Below are 17,977 nucleotides of genomic sequence, written 5' to 3'. Positions count from 1 at the left end.
TGGTCAGAAAGGAGAGGTTCTCTAGTGGATGTTTTCAAATAAACATGCCATCTGCTGACAAGCAATGACTGAAAATGCTAACAGACGTAAGAGACATCCCCATCACTGTGGATAAAGGACCTCATATAACACAGCTCTTGACTGACTGGGATCACAAGTAACAAATGAGAATGGGAAGGCAAGGAAAAAAGAATGAAACTAATAAATTCGGACAGAAAGAACAGCCAAGCAACACCACTGTTCTGATTTCTTATGGTAGGAATCAGAACTCAGAAGAGCTACATTTTTGGACTATAACTCACTGAATTCCCCATTTTGTGGTCATACAAAAAGCAACTTTCCAAAATGCTGGTCTGTGTGTGTGTGTGTGCGCGCGTGTGTGCGCGTGTATATCACTTCCAAGGGACAAGTTAATTGTTACCTCCAGGCTGTGTATTTCCACAAGGGCAGGCTGCCCCTCTGCTGGATAATTAGGACATCCTCGGATGAGCTGCCCCCCAGCTCCAAAGCAAATAGGTACATGGGGGAGGGAAAACTTCTGGGGTGCCACAGGGTGCACAGCAGCTAATGAGTCTTCTGCTAAATGACAAGCAAAGAAATCCTTTGTGACTAGTCAGTATCTTAAGCCAGGGTCATTCCTGGACCCCTTTCTCATAAGCACCTAAAAAGCAATGTGTGATGCAGGCACTCTATAAGGAAGCAGGAACACAAGCCTGTCGCTTTCACACATTTCTTCAAATTCAAATTGAGGAGCAGGTTTTACTTATCAGAAGTTTCTGGGTAGAGGCCTCCAAGTGTAGTGATTACAACACATGAATATGGATCAGTGGTGAGAACCATGTGGCCTTCCAAGAGTTGTGGGACTGCAATTCTGAGCATTGCCAGTGGTGAAGAATGTAGGGAGCATGCAGAGCCACAACAATTCCCATCCCTGCCTTAGAAGTACAGTGGTGCATGTTGCCTTCATGCAAAGACCACTACTATTCCATAAGGTGTGAACTGAGCCTTTGCTTTATATAACCTCCTAAATGACGCTTGGGGCCAAACTAAAGATATAGCTATATCTGCATGCATTAAAATGCAGAACCACTGAAAGATAAAAAGAACAGAAAGATATATAATTTTAAAAAGCAAAAAATGTGTGTGAAGAGTTATGCAGAGAGGACTGCCTCCTGAGCAATGGCTTATCTTCCCTATCTTCCTCATCCCAGAGGTTAATGGCTTTGAATACTTCACCTCCTTGAATTGGGCTCCAGTTCTTGGAAGGAGCTGCTTCATAGTGGTTGGAGGAATCACCAATGTACTGGCTAAGCTCATAGGTACTGGAGCTGAGGCCTGAGTCCTTATACTGTTGAAGGAGGTTTGGCTCCTCAACAAATGGAACCTGTATAGGGAAATGAAGGTGAGAACAGGAGGAATACGTGAGAGAGGAAGTTGGTCTGGATCAAGGTAAAACAAAATAAATCACATATGCTTTTGCATCTAAGCAAAAGTGGATATTCCCAGGGCACATCCATTTATTTGAGATAAATGGAGTTTCTTCCCCTGAGACTATTGAGGGCAAAATAGACACTTATGTATTATCCAAAAGGGGAAATGCATCACCAAAGAAGGGTTTTTATGTCTGCATACACTAACATAGAAATAATTAATATAACTGCAATAGTAATGCATACACTAACACAGAAATAATTAAAATAATAGAATGAATAGAAATGCACAATATAGATTGTGATCAAATAAACTGCACACTATCTCAATCAGCTGCCTGGCTACAGGTGTGCAGGTCATCTGTTCATGGACAAGTTCAAGCCCTTTCTCTCCTTTCTTATGGGTTTTTAACTTGTACCAGCCATCCCTTGAAATAGGTGATGGTGCCCTATTAAGTACGACACATGGCCACCTCAGCTAAGAAATGCTCATGAGACAGCTGGAATAAGGGCAGAATAAAAGATACCCTGAACATATTGCAAAGTTGATACCTCATGTGCTGGAATTGTGGCATTCTCCAGAAAGTTTCCTTGGAAGTAATTTTGAATCTGGTGTGGTTGCAAATGAGAACTGTAGTTGATCTCAGAGGGGTCATTTTTCTTTAACCCATAACTGTCTTCATAGGAAACATGCTGCTTAGATCTGCAGAAGAAAAAGGTTTGGATTAAAGTCTGTTGGGCATATCCTCTCAGAGACATTATCACAAAAAAGATGTACTCAAGAGAAAGCATGACATTTGATTTTGCACTCAACTGCCTATTGCTTTCCTTGCTGGAATGTGAATAGATTAGGAGTCTGCCCTAGGTATCCATTTCCTTCTGAAATGTGTACTATAATCTGGACAGGACTAAGGAGCTTATCACATGGAGCCTTACTGTGGACAAAAGATTCCTGGAGCGTTCCTGAAGCATGAAGGTGTGATAGCGTGTTATTCAAAAAATGGCTGGTCCACGAACGCTTCTTCGACGGGAGAGATGCAGGATGCCTCAAGGACATTTTAGAAGCGTGACATGCTATCATACCTTCGTGCTTCGCCAAACCAAAACGACTACTAATTTTGACAACAAGGAAGCTGTCCTCTGAATTCGCCCAGAGAATTTGCCCAGTGAAAAGGCTGGGACTTTCTCTTCCAAAGTAAGGGGCCAAAAGTCACCTGAACCATAGCCCTTCAACATTATCAGGATCATATCATGATCTACCTATGGATTAAAGTCAGGGGGAACTGCATGCCTCCCATAATTACATAGAAAATGTAGGAAATGGTATGGGATGCAGATTTCATTTCCTGAGAATTTAAAGGTTACTTTTCCCTGCACTAATAAAACTGATGCCTACAAAGAGATGTTTGAAAATGCATAGGCAATGATATCTCCTACGAAAAGCATTAGTGAAAAAAAATTCCTAGTGGTCAAAAAGAGCCACTGTAGTGCCCATACAGCTCCTTCCTGTTCCCTTGATTAGAAAAAAGTACTGTAGGTGCAATTACAGATCTGCTGTAGTTTGATTCCAGGACCCCCATAGATAGAGTGGACACTTGTTATCCGCTGCGGTTTGGTTCCAAGATCCCCCGTGAATAACAAAATCCGTGGATGCTTAAGTCCCATTAAATATAATGACATAGCAAAATGGTGTCCCTTATAAAAAATGGAAAATCAAGGTTTGATATTTGAAATGTATACTTTTTTGAACTTTTTCAAACCGTGGATGCTTGAATCCGTGTATAAAAAATCCATGTATAAGAAGGGCAAACTGTCCTAAAATTTGTGAATGCCCAAGTCTAATTATATAAAGTGGCATAGTAAAATTGGATCCCTTATATAAAATGGTAAAATCAAAGTTTGCTTTTGGGGGCAGAGGGAACAGAAATATTTTCAAGACAAGGATAGTTCAATCCATGGATACAGATCTGTGGATGCAAAATCTGTGAATGTGAGGGGCTGACTGTATGTAAAATATGGGAAATGGTAAGTCTTGGCAAAACTGAACTTGCTGCAGAATTTCAATTGTCACTTTTGTTCGGATTAGAACAGGCAGAACTGAATTCTTATCCCATCCTATTCACCATTGCTCTAGCTCCGATGTAGGAGTGTAGTTTTGCTGTTGTGTGCCTTCAAGTCATTTTTGATTTATGGTTACTCTAAGGCGAACCTACAATAGACTTTTCTTGACAAAATTTGTTTAGAGTGGGTTTGCCTTTGCCTTCCTCTGAGACGAAGGGCCCAAACAGACAGGCCAAAATAAAGCAGCTTCAGGTCACTTTAGGAGTGTGCTGTTTAAATGCTGCATGTGTCTTAAGAGGTTGGAAGCCACATGAAAGCCATGCTCCAGTCCTAAGGACTAGAGCACAGCTTTGGCGCAGCCTCTGGCCTCCTAAGATGTGTGTGTCACTTAAACAGCATACCTCCAAAGTGACCCGAAGCAGCTTTATTTCGGCCTGTCTGTTCAAGCTCTAAGAGAGGATGACTTGCCCAAGATCAGTGCCTTTCCATGGCTGAACAGGGATTCAAATCCTGTTCTCCAGAGTCCAGTTTTCAAACTACTATGCCACATTGTAGTTGTGTAGTTACAGGCCCTCTTCCTGGTACCAAACCTGATCACTACTGTTGTAAAAAAAAAATTAGAGCAAAAAAGTTGCTGCTTATTGTTAGGAGGCCACATATGAATTGAAAGGTAGACAAGTGACTGCACCCTGGAAATGCACTCAGTTTGGAAAAGCCCCCAAAACATGAAGTGAGGGAATACTGGAGGGATACTGAAAGAAATGTGAGGCTCTTGAGCCATTGGATAGACCATGAGCCAATACCCATTAAATACATTAGATGACAGATTAGGAAGAAATCTCTAAGAGAGAGTGGGCAACTTCTAACCCATCAGATGTAGTTGGGCTTCACTTCCCATCAATTCTCACTGGTGGCTTTTCTGGCCAGGGCAGATGGAAATTGCAGTTCTGTAACATTTTGTGTTTCCCGCCCCCTCAAATTCTTACCTCGTTGGTGTCAAATCATTACGTCCTACAAATTCACTGCTTGGATGGTAATCTCCGCTGTAATTTTGGATCCAGGAATTTGCACCTTTGCCCCAGGTATCTCTCTCTCTTGGGTCTACATACTCAGAGAAAATAGAAAGGAATAGCTCTACTTCCAGGCATCAGTAACATTTACAAATGATAATACTACAATACAGACACCAATCAGGGCAAGCAAAGTCCATCTAGTTACTTTTTGAAACTACTTTTATAGGCCTTCTAGAGGCATTTTGTGCAGAAAATTTCATTATCAATCCTAAAATGTTTTTCCTAAATATAACAAAAAAAGTAGTAAAAAAATGTAAGCAACATAATGAGCCACTAAATTTTCTTCATGACATTAATAGTAAGAAGTCATTATTACTTCTTGAAAGTTATTATCTAAAACTCTGCTATAACACAAAGTGGACAGCTTGTGCTCATCCAGATACTGTTCAATTGCAGCTCCCATCAGCCCTAGCCAGCATAGCCAATGTTAAGCCAAAACAGTTGCAGTCCCATAATGTCTAAAGAGTCATGCATACCCCTGCCTTACCATCAGCCTGATATGCAGAAATATAGCATGAAAAGCATTTTTTCACCTAGACATAAATAACAGGAAAGTGTCACCTGACAAATATCTTCATATTAGGCTGCTGTTAAAGGCAGAGGAGCAAAATTTCACAAATACATAGCCTGATTCCAAATATTCAAGATTATTCTACTTTGTGGTATGTTTTAACAAGCATTTCATAAAGTGGGGGAGGGAGGGTTCCCCTTCTGTGAAATACCTCTTTCACCATGCTGAGCTTGAGGATATCTTTGGGCACTTCCATATGTATAATCTTCCACCAATCTGCGATTCAAATCCTCATAACCTTGCCTGAAGCGTAAGCAGAAAAGGAGTGAGTAAAAAGAAAGACAAAGAAATCTGCTTTGGGCAGCTGTCTAAATTAGTCTGTTTGCAAGGATAAGGAAGCAAGAGGCGGGTTCATCAAACCATTCTAGAAATTGCTATTTGGGATAATAATTGACTGTAACAACCATTATTATTATTATAAAAATGGCATATATCTCACCTTCTTGTTGTGTGCCTTCAAGTTATTTCTGACTTATGGTGAGTCAATCACAGGGTTTTCTGGGGCTGAGAGTGTGTGACTCACACAAGGTCACCCAGTGGGTTTCCATGGCCAAGCAGGGAACTGAACCCTGATCTCCAGACTCATAATCCAATGCTCAAACCACTTCATTATCCTTGCTCTCTAGAGCAAACTAGAGTCTGGACAGGGGTCAAATTGAACAAGAAGGGAAGAAAGGAAGACAACTGATGGGTAAAGTGTGAAAACAGGGAGAAGGAGTGCGACCACAGAGCAGACCTGGCAGAGGAAATACACAGACCTAGTTCATACACAATAGGTTTCCATTATGTGAGGAGTGGGCAAAGTCTAGGGGGCTATTCCCTTAAGTTTAGATGAGGAAGCCCAAATGGCTTAACTCCACCTAGGTGTCTTTCAGTTCTTTTGTCATTGTTGTTGTCATGGCCCTTCAAGTCATTTCTGACTTATGACAACCCTAAGCCAAACCTATCACAGGTTTTTCTTATGGCAAGATTTCTTCACAGGTGATGAATATTAATTTCTGCACATCAGCCTTACCTTGAATGTGGCCAATTGGGATAGCTGCTTTCATAATAATCTGCCCCAGAATTTGGTCTCATAAATGCTGAATGATGTGTGGGATGGTGGTATTCCACTTGGGCATTTAGTTGCGGCCCCGGCCAGGGTTCATGGTGGTACATCCACTCATTGTTATGCCTTGAATATGGAGGTGGGGGCCATGGGCCCCTCCTGTAGCCCTCAGTCCAGGCTGTATGGCTTCCTTGTGGCCAGGGTTGCTTTGGTGGTGGAACCCAACGGTCCATCTAGGTCTTCTGTAGATGTTTTTTTCTTTGTTTTTTCTTAGTGCTAAAATTGTTCCAGATTCCTGAAAGCATAAGAGTAACCACAGGTGATAAAGTGAAAGGAGAACACCTTCAAAACAAGAGAGACACTCAGGATTTGTAGCCTTCATGGTTGTAAAACTATGCTATAAAGCAGTGTTTCCCAAATTCTTGCCTTCCAGGTGTTTTGGACTTCAACTTTCAAAATCCCAGATGATTGGCCAAGATGGGTGAGCCTTCTGAGAGCTGAAATCTAAACCTTTTGGAGGACCAGAGTTTGGAAATCACTGCTATAAAGCAAGAGTCAGCATCTGTAGAAGTGGTCCACATAAATATGAGGAAGACCCTCCAGTGTCCTGGATATCTTTCTGCCATTTCTTTGTGGACACTGATTCAGTTTCCTTTGGAAGGGAGAGGACTAGAAACCTAGGTAGTGTGGAGTAACATATGTTCATTTAATAGTACAATCCTAGATATATGTACTCAGACAGGTAAGTAAGCACAGAACTGCAAGTTTAGACAAATTATGCAGCCACAGGGCAGCCTAGTGTATTAGCATGTTCTTCTAGCCTTAAAACATGTATCCATCTCCAAGAGCAGCAGCACTGGCCCAAGAGACCCAAATGTACAACAATCTTCCCATTTCTTGGGTCACCTTGTCTAGACTATTCCTTTTGATTTGCTTTCAGGAAGGTTGGTTTGATGCATACTGGGGGCTTGGAAAAGGCTTTGTCTCTCTCTCCCCAATATATTGCCTGTTGGTGGTGATCTCCAATGGGGCCCAAGCCATTTTGCTAAGAGAAGAGCATGGGTGCAAATAAATGCTTCTGCCCCCTGTGCTATTCCTGCTTCTTCTGCCACTTCATTTTTTGTCTTAATATTCCAAATTCTTCCAAGTCTGGATGAAATAAATGCAGTAGCATTTAACAAAGCTGTGAAAATACATACAGATCTATTCTTTTTAAAAAAGAAACTTTGAACATCTGACATTCTGGGCACATTTTTACATATCTGGTAGAGTACAGACAGCTTTCATCATGATTGAACTCAGTGTTTGTAATACGCAATAGTGCTATTACTTTTAATAATGGTGATGATAATGGTGGTGGCGGCGGCAGTGATGATTAAGGACTTCTTCTATCGGCTCAGACTACTTGCACTATATTACCTCAATATCTTATAACAGCCTTGTGCCATTGGCCAGGGGGAAAATGTGGTTTGCCCAAGTGGTAAATTTATGGCTAGAGTGAAATATAACATATCTGAAGGCTACTGGCTCATAGCTGGCTCTCTTAACTTTTGTATTGCCATTTTCAAACCACACCTGCAAAAATTCCTCCAAAACCATGTTTTGAGATAAATTTTTTTAAACCCACACATTCCTCTGCCATCTGCATCATTCATCGTTATTGATCCAACAGGTACAACATTTCGTGCTGTCCAACGTTATAGGCCAAAGTCCAGCTGATCGTCCCAACCAGACATACTGAATCACAGAAACAGATGCAAATGCTGAATTATCAAATGCCCATCGTTTCAATGGCTCCTCTCTCCTTGGGATTACCAATTGGATTTGGACCAGGAGATTTCACTTGTCTCCTCCAAAACTGTCTAGTGCCCAGATTTAACATTTGCAAAGGCTTAGACCCATTTCAACCCCCATCCTAGACCAGGCAAAAGGACAATCACATTATCAGACACCTTGGAACAAATCCAAAATAAACTGAGTAAACAGTGCAATGGTGTTCCCATCCATGTACACGCTCTCTCACTCTCTCCTTACCTACACAGACCTGCTTAAAAATGAGACCACCATCTTCTCTCTCCCTCTAGGCTCAGCTTGGCACATCCCCAAAGGCACCTATCAAAGTCCGCCTGCCACATCACTGGATGCCTGACTGCTTCTCAGCTCTCTCTGGGTCATCAGCACTCCTCGCTTTTTCATGTGCCAAAGTCCCAGTCCGTTTCGTAACACTGACTGAACAGGGCAAAGGGCTCTTTGCCTGCCTGAGGACAAAATTACCTGTAGCTGCTTGTAAACAGGAGACTGGGTCCTTAATCACACAGTACACCCCCTTCCAAAAAGAAAACTGGATCAAGGCTTCCCTGCATGTTAAAAGTGCAGGGACCCAGAATGAAGGATTATTAGTTTTTTAAATTGTGGTGTGGGAGAACCATTTGCAATGTTTTTCCCCACCACATCTTCAAATATCACTGCAACAATGAGGGACCCAAACTACTTTTTTAAATGATGAAGAGCTGCAATTTTCCTATAGTCGATTGGCTGCCTCCCCTCATAACAGAATGTGCAAGTGAGGTTGTCATTTTTATCACAGTGTAGTAATCTGAGTATTGGACTCTGACACTATAACTCTGGAGGCAAGGGAAGTGTCTTTTTTGTGTTGCAAATGGATGTAAAGGGCCCGTACAGACAGGTCAAAATAAAGCTGCTTCAGGTCACTTTGGAGGTATGCTGTTTAAATGACACACACATCTTAAGAGGTCAGAAGCTGTGCCAAAGCTGCACTCCAGTCCTTAGTACTGGAGAATGGCTTTGGTGCGGATTCTGGCCTCTTAGGACGCATGCAGCATTTAAACAGCATACCTCCAAAGTGACCCAAAGATGCTTTATTTTAGCCTGTGTGTATGGGCTCTTAAATTTCCTAAAATTTGAGAATCTCCCAATTAATAATAATAATAATAATGACTTATTTATATTTCCCGCCTCTCCCTGTGGATCGAGGCGGGATTATCACATAAGATAAAAATACAAAAAGACAATACAATGTAGCAATTAACCCCTAAACCCTCCCACTATTAAAATAGTAAAAATTCAAACAATTAAAATAGTGCATCAATAACAAATCTTAAATAATCAAAAATGGAATGGACCGTTAAAGATGGATGGGTGTATCCTTCTTTCTATGATTCTATGATTCTTCGGGAGGTCAGTCTGGGAAGGCCCACCGGAAGAGATCCATCTTGACAGCCTTCTTCAAGGCATCTAGGGTGGTAATAAGAGGGATCTCCTCCTGCAGGTCACAGATCTCCTCTGCCATATGGCCAGAAGGAGGAGGTGCCAGCCTGCAAGAAATACCCGCCTGTACCATCTGGACTGAGAACAGAAAGAGCAAAATGCAGGCCTAGGACTAACATCTTCACTTTTTCCCCTCCTGTATGGTTTTTAACACCTTGCCTGATGAAGAAGCCAGTGGAGCTTCAAAAGCTTGCAACATGTATATTGTGCTGGGTTTGCTATATGGCCAACACGGCTACCCCTGTATGTTTCCTTGAGACCAGGATTTGATTCGATTCCCAGCTCAGCCATGGAAACCCACTTGGGCAAGTCACACTTTCTCAGCCTTAGAGGAGTAAATCCCCTCTGAATGAAACTTGCCAAGATAAAATGATTGGGCCACCATAAATTGGAAATGACTTGAAGGCATACAACAACAACAACAACATAATCCTGACACAGCAGCTCTTTAAAGGGGATCCAGAATTAAGTGCATCGAATCATAGAGGTGGGAGAGAGAGCACTGTGACAGAGAGATCATGGCTGCAGTGATTCTCTAGGCATCAGGGGAGATCTAGTTCACCACCTCCACTGGATAGGTCCAGTAGCACAGGATGGTGGGATAACCTCCTCCCCTTAGGCTCCACTTTTCTCCTGTTCTAGAACTGGGTGAATGGGGGAAATGAACAGGCAAGCAAGGGAGGACATTTCTATATTTTCATTTTTGCTTGACATTCAAAACATAGTAGATTACAGTATAAAGGTTCTGAAAAGGAAATTTAGGCTGAGCACTAGGCCGCCAAATCACTTTCCTTTCCTGGATTCAAACTGGAAGGTTTTCCAAGGTTGCATCCACACTGCAGAAATCATCCACTTTGACACCGCTTTAACTGCTGAGGCTCAATGCTATGGAATCCTAGGAAGTGTAGTTTTGTGAGATATTTAGCCTTCTCTGTCAAAGAGTTCTAGTGCCACGAGAAACTACAATTCCCAGGATTCCACAGCATGGAGCCACGGCCATTAAAGTGGTGTCAAACTGAATTATTGCACCCCAAACCCAGGGAAATCAAACAGTACTAGCATCACATCCATAGATGTGCTTCAGGACAGTGTCCTGGAGATTCCCCTCTCCAATGCAATGTGAATTCCCAATCATTATTTATAAATAAAGGTTAATAATAATAATTGGGAATTCACATTGCATTTCACCCTTTTAATCCTCTCCTCTTTATTTTTTAATTTTAATTGTTTTAATGAATGAGGTTTCCAGCATATGCCACAAAATCCTAACCCTCAGCTTAATCGTTTTTGGACATTAAAATCCACCAGTCACAATTCAGTCTGGAAACTCTACAGCAAAGTTGTGTACATTATGTCAGTGCCTTGAGATGCTGGAGAAACCATGTTTATGCATGATGCTAACAAGCCAAAGGAGAAGAGATCCTCATTGCCCAATGAGTCTTACTTTTCTAAGAGTGTAGTAAAAGAGATGCTTTATTTTCATGCATTTTACCTTTCTTCCTAACTTTCCTAATTTGGAAAACTCCCCCCTCCCAGGCCCCTGTTGTTGTTATTATTATTATTATTATTCTCTTTGTAGTCCTTTTAAAGGGATACTTACACTGCCTACCAACAACTGAAAGCCTTGGCTGAGGCTGCTGCATCCCATCCTGGCAAACAAGGGCTGCCTCTTAATGAAGCATTAGCTTGCCTCCTCTCTCTCTCTGCCACGTCAGCTGCCCGGAACCTTCGAAGGGGGACTCTGGTTCCCAGAGGGATCTATTAGCTGGAGCACAGAGTGAGGGAAAAGCTCAATGGTATAGTTAGCACCGCCATGAGGAGAAGGTCATTTCAGGAAGACAGGCAGATTTATCATTGGAGATACTCTGTGATGCTTTTCAGTGGACCTCCTGGGTTAGCTGAAGCATAGAGAAGAGTTTGATGGAATCTGCCCTGCATCCTCACTGCAGAAATAATGCAGTCTGACCCCAATTTAAATGCCATGGCCCAATGCTATGGAATTCTGGGAATGGGAGAACTAAAGTGGGGTCGAACCGCATTATTTCCGCAGTGCGGATGCAGTTTGGAAAGGATTGTGAGGATTAGTGCCCGAGTCACACACACGATACAGATAATAGATAGGTTTTTGGCATGGTCTATGTGGAAAATCGAGTTGGAAAATAGATTTTAGGCTCTACCTGCCGCTACAGGGCCAACCTGGTGTAGTGCTTTCGGTGTTAGTTTGGGGCTGCATCCACACTGCAGAAATAATCCAGGTTGACACCACTTTAACTATCACATCCTCTGGAATTCTGAGATTTGTAGTTTGTTGTGGCACCAGAGCTCTCTTGAAAGAGAAGGCTAAATGTCTTCCAAAACTACAAATTTATTTATATTTATTATTTATCTTGAGTAATAGTAATAATAATAATAATAATAATAATAATAATAATAGTAATAATAATTTTATTTCTTACATACGTCCTCACAGCTCGAGGCAGATTATCAGTTAAAACACAATCGTTACATAAAATACACATTTTAAGATGCATAAAATGCACATATTAAGAGATCTACGCAATATTTATATTACAATACGTAGAACAGTATTTAAATATAAAATTCATGTGTATACTTCAGCCACAAAGACTCTCAGAACCCCAGAATCCCATAGCACTCAGCAGTGAGGGTTAAAGCAGTGTCAAACTGCATTAATTCAGCAAAGCAGATGCAGCCTAGGGCTCCGAGGAACCCACTGTTCAAATCCCTGCTCAGCCATAGAAACTCACTGGGTGACCATGGACGAGTCACAATCTCTCAGCCTCAGAGGAAGGCAAAGGCATTTCTTGTCTGAACAAATCTATCCAAGAAAATCCTTGTGATAGGTTTGCCTTCATAAGTCACTTGAAGGCACACAATAAGACCTATAGCAATTGTATGGTTTTGAGCATTCATGGGAGGGAATCAGCCAAATATCGTGCAGAAACAGGAGCGGGATCGTTTTCAGACTCACTGAGTCTTAATCCAAAATTAATCTGCACAGAAAGTGGACAAATCCTGCAAAAGCGGGATCATTTTCAGACTCATTGAGCATTAATCCGATATCAATCCACACAAAAAGTGGACAAAATCAGCCACTTTTTACTTTCGAGATTTTCCTGAATGTAAAAAGTGGTCAATTTTGTCCACTTTCTGTGCGAGTTAATGTCAGATTAAGGCTCAATTCCCCCGATGTGTCTGAAAACGATCCCGCTTTTGTGGGATATTCCCATAATTTAAACCCAGTTTTTGCACTGGATTTGGGCACATACTCTCCACATTCACTTTGTTTTGTAAAAGGTTTTAAAATAAATAACTTTCAAAGTAGTCGTGGTGAAACTTTGTCAAAGGGTTAAAGGTGCACACATTATCCAAGCCTTCTCCTTTTCCTTAGATGGGGCAGATATGCCTCCTAGAGTTCCTTTCCAAGCTCTACACAGAGCAATATTTCCATCCAGTATAAGGCAGTTTTTCATGTTTGTGACAACTAAGAACCAAAGGTTTAGTGCAGAATATTTGCTACCTGGATATAATGTTTTTCTCTTCAGGACAAATCTGCACCTATTTATTTCTATTTCACATTTCTCTCTCATTGTCCCGGTACTAATACCTATGTAATACTGCTTCTGTGCCAGATGCTCTCACCTGTTAAATGTTTATGCCTCAATATCTTTGTGCCCCAGAGGCTCTTTGTGTTTTTCCCTATAAGAGAGTAATATGATTTTTCCTCTGGAACATGGGCTATAAAAGTAACATTTCAGCTCACTGGCCTTTCTCTCCCAGGTGGTTTTGCTCACCTTTGTAATACATTCACACTTGTTCTCATATGTGAGAAAAACAGCCTCCAACTTTTGAAACAGGAGCACAACTGTAAAATGTGGCTTCCATGTGAAGCCACCCATGAGATTAGGTAGGTCTCTTTATTAAGATTTTGGCACTTTTTGACTTCTGACGGAGGTGGTTTCCACCACAATCATGGAAGTTCAGCATGGGTTCTCAGCTAAGCACTTTCTTGCTGTTTTCAGTACTTCATGCGAAACCAGAACAAAGGAAAACACAGATATAAACTTAGGTTTTTAAAGAATATGGAATTTCCTCCTTAGACTGATATCTTAATGGAAGCAATGGTTTGTTTCTAGCACTGCCACCTGGTTAAAGAAATGTTCTGACAAATCTAATGTGTTTGTACCAACTAACTGAATTAATTTGCTTGGGCTGTATGTGAATAATACAGCTGTGTATGTTTCCTATGTTTTTCAATGATACACATATATCTAGTTCTTTCATAGCCCTTCCCATTCCTAGTCTTCTTATTTCTCAAATAGAATCACCAATCTGATCAATGTGTGATCCTTGGTACAGGACCACTTTTAACTATTTCAGTTTCAGTGCAAGTGTGGGTATTAACGGGCAGGTCATTTTTCTAATTTTACAAGGCCACAACTGGGGTTTGATGTCACCAGTGAAGAAGAAGCAGACACAAATCTTACGGATGTTGTTCAAACCTGTTAGTCCAACATTTGGGATCAATGATTCCACTTAGTAGTGTCACCTATCCAGACATTTTTATGAAGCTTCGCTCTGCTATACTCTCAAAAAAGTTAATACCGATTTTATAGTAGAGACTCTAGGCTTTGTTTTGATGCCAGCTGAAGGGGCTGAAGACAGGTCTCATCTTTCTAATGGAGAGGTGGGCAACTGATGGTTTCCCTAGAGGTGTTGCAGGACACCAACTTCCATCAGCACATCCAGAATAGGTAACAATCATAGAGGTTGCAATCCAACATTAGAAAAGCCACAAGTTTCGGCGCTCCTTTTTCGCTGCGCCGGGAAGCCTCGCGGTCTGGCCACTGGGGCGTCCCTCCGCAGTGAATGGCGGCGGCGGGAGAATGGCCGCTTGAGGGCGGTCTGTAACCCGCCAATGTTTTGTTTTGGTTTTTTGGGGGGGCAATTTGAAGTTGTGTGGGGAAGGCATGTCTCTGGGGTCTATTCTTAGAACGAGACCCTTGTCTCTTTCAGATTGAGAGTGCATCTTTGCCAGGCTTCTAGTGGGAATCCTGTTGCACCACCCCGTTCTGTCCTGGCAAAGGATTGAGAGCCATTCTTCATTAGGGAGAAGCTTCTCCCTTAACACCCAGTCACCTTGGGAGCAGCAACCGAACAGCCAGTCGAGCAGTGACTGAGAAGCCTCATCCATGCTGGCTTTTGCTGCAAAGCCAACAAGGGTGAGAGGCTTTTCTGTCGCCACTAAACCAGCTATTCAGTTGCTACTGCCTTGGTACCCAGTCACCCTGGGAGCAGCAACAGAACAGCCAGCCTTCCTTTTCTGTAAGGCTGGTGTGAGTGAGAGGGAGGAAGATCTGGGCTGCTGTGCTGCTGTATTCACGCATGAGGCAGAGTCAAGTTGGGCGCAGCTTAGATAGATGCCAGTGGCTGGAGGGGTGTTGCACAAACAAAAGGTAAAGGTAAGGGCATTCCGTTGACAAGGTTCTCAAGTCATGTCCGATCATAGGGGGCAATGCTCATCTCTTTAACTAAGCCTTAGAGCCAGTGTTGTCAGATACTACCCTGTGGTCATGTGGCCAGCATGACTGCCTTCCCATCCAAGTGGTACCTATTCATCTACTTGCATTTGCATGCTTTCGAATTGCTAGGTTGGCAGAAGCTGGGATTAGTGATGGGAGCTCACCCCAATATCCAGCACATGAGCCTCGAACTACCAACCTGCTCATTTGCACAAACAGCCGATCTTGCACAAACAGCAGACCTAATATCCAGAAGCAGGTGCTGTGGGTGTCACCAAAGAAGAAAGGGAGTGGTAGCGCAAAAAGTCTGGAGACCACTGGACTAGACTTTTATTTGCTGGAATGTAGTTTCTTTCACAAGGGTCAGCAGCACTTCCACACATAGCCCCAAGATTCCTCCATCCCGTTCTGCTGCATGGGTAACTCAGGCCAGAAAGAGCTTCAGCTGGTGTCAAGGGGAGGAACTTTGACAACTTCATGCCAGTTGAACATCCCACTTCTATGCATATAGAAGTTCCATAGTGCTTCTGCAGAGGAGTTCACAATATCCCCAGAGACAATTTTCATTCTTTCCTCTGAATCTTTCATGAAAAGGCACACCAGTTAATTGACAGAATAGAAAACAAAGCATTTTTTATCTATTCTACTGAGGGCTCTGTAATTAAAAAGGTTCCTTTGGTCTACAAAATAGACCAGGACACTCCAACATCCATAATTCAGGAAGATACATTATTTACAGGATTTCTTTAAAATTTAAGCTTGGGTTAAAATAAGAATATTTTTTTTATCCATGCACAGCTTGATGGCTATTGGTAAAAATAGCCAAAAGGCTAAATTCTTGGCAGATTACGAAAACCGGGGAAGGGGGGATTTCACTTTCCCAGAGAAACATGATTGTAGCAGTTAAAACCAGTGCTTCAGAGGCTGAAAATCCTGATATTATTTTTTTAAACAAAGTTTCTAGATCTCAGAATTGCAGGGAGGGACTTCAAACAATGCCTTAGAAACCAGAAATAGACTAAGTGAATTGGGACAGGATGGGGAGGAAGCCCTTCAGACATTTTTGTTTTCTAAACTGGGGTGAGAAACATGCAGCCCTCCAGATACTGTCAGATTACAACTTCCAGCATCCCTCACTACTGACTACTACACCAAGACTTATAGGAATTGCATTTAACAATATTTGAAGGACCATAATTGGCCATCCCTGTTATCAAGGCTTCTGAACTTTCCCTCTCAACTTCCCTGAATATGTTGTGTACAGCAGAGGTAAAGAGTTGCAGTGTGGGCCATTTTAAATGACATCGCCCCCTGGCAACCTGCATTGGCACATACTTTGCAAAAACACACCTTACTACAATTTTTCCCTCCTGCAGTTTGTGGCTTTTTTAAAGTTTTGGGTCTTGGTGTACTGATAATAGATCATCATGTTGCGAGGTGGTTTGGAGATATTTCCAGGTGATTCCCAACTGCTACTACCAATTGAAAATGTTGTCGCGCAGCGGCTTAAAGAAATTTGGTGGGTTGCAGGAAGGAGATTGGGGTAGGTGGGACAGGAGACCTACCAGGGCAATTTCTTCACCTTTGGCTTACAGTAAGGGAGAAAAAAAACGCCTGCAAACAAGTTCTAAAATGTTCATGATAGGAGAAAACAGGAAACACTTTCACAACCAGAAAGACCCAAGCCCTGCAACTAAACAAAGTACATAAATAATGACATGCAAATGTGCTATTTTGTGTATTTCTGTGACACCATGTGACTATCTTGCAGCGTTTGGAGGCAGACATAATTTACATCATTACATGCTTGCATAATTTATCTCTTCTTCTCCTTGCCACAGAAACATACCAAAGAATTTGACACCAAATTTATAAACGTAATTAGTGCATAACACCCCCAGGGTTGTGTGAGCAGGATTGAGAACGGTGGATGTACCAAATGGAATCCTAAGTACCCAAGCAAAAATAACCCCCCGTGTGCACACATCATCAGGGCAGGACCTGCATAATTAAGCCAGTGGTAGCAGACATCTCAATGATGCAGCTCAAAAGCTTGGATCATCCCTCCTACTTGAGCTTTCCCCACTCCATCCTCTCTCCAGAGGCAGTCTGCTTGCAGTGAAGACTACAGGGTGGCTGAGTGGCAGTGGGGTATTGGCTGGATCTCCAGGTGTTGTCCTTAAACTCCTTGACACCACCAGATTAATTAGACTAGTTCCGTTAGGATGAGCCAGAGCTGGTGAGCTGTTGTGAAGAGATTTGGGGATATTTCCAGATGATACCCCAGTACTAGTAGTACAGCTTCAATCAGTGCTATTTCTGCCTGCCATCACAACAGGTAAGCAAGTGATCAATGGCAGTGACAACAATAACAGTGATGGACCAGGAAGCAGTGGTAGTGCAACCACTAGTAGCCCCATCACTTGTTCTATATTGTGGCACTGGGCCTGATCCTACATTATATACACTGGGAAGAGATTCATTTCAGGATTCAGTTTAAGGCACTGGTTGACCTTCATGGTACTTCATGGTCTGGGACCAGGGCACTTGTGAACCTGCTCAGAACTTCAGATTTACCTCTGTTCATGGCTCTGCTTCTTTATTAGTCATCAGGTCAAGGAGGAGGAGGAGGAGGAGGAGATGATGATGATGATGATGATGATATCATCTAATCTATTTATACAGTGCCATCTGTGTACATGGCACTACTCAGAATAAATAAAAATAAAAATAAAACAGACACAGCAATCTAGGGAAAGTTACTGTGGAATTCCTTCTGAAACCTGTGACTAGTCCCCTCTTTGGATGTTTTAAAACACACCTTAAAGACTCACTTCTTTCATTCCAAGATTCACTTCTATTATACATCAGGGAGGATAATAATAAAATGATGGAGTAATTGCCAAAATAAGCACATTTTATTTTCATTACTTATGTATGTATCGACCTTCTTTTACTGGTCT

At 42.0% G+C, this 17,977-nt stretch overlaps 1 protein-coding gene across 1 annotated transcript in view; it reads right to left on the bottom strand.

Moving 5' to 3' along the window:
* Positions 1–8,279, bottom strand: part of SEC16B (SEC16 homolog B, endoplasmic reticulum export factor) — a 51,965-nt gene extending 43,686 nt beyond the window's left edge. Inside the window, 7 exon segments of the mRNA XM_089518322.1 lie at positions 422–579; positions 1,237–1,384; positions 1,983–2,133; positions 4,478–4,592; positions 5,287–5,378; positions 6,151–6,478; positions 8,218–8,279. Of these exon segments, the coding sequence (XP_089374448.1) occupies positions 422–579; positions 1,237–1,384; positions 1,983–2,133; positions 4,478–4,592; positions 5,287–5,378; positions 6,151–6,416 (930 nt within the window). The 5' untranslated portion in view covers positions 6,417–6,478; positions 8,218–8,279.
* Positions 8,280–17,977: the final 9,698 nt, after the last annotated feature.

Source organism: Sceloporus occidentalis, unplaced genomic scaffold (genome assembly GCF_023333645.1).
Source record: "Sceloporus occidentalis isolate IW3139 unplaced genomic scaffold, rSceOcc1.0.p SCAF_3, whole genome shotgun sequence".
In the NCBI taxonomy this organism is placed as follows: Eukaryota; Metazoa; Chordata; class Lepidosauria; order Squamata; family Phrynosomatidae; genus Sceloporus; species Sceloporus occidentalis.
This window is presented reverse-complemented; position numbering and strand designations above follow the sequence as displayed.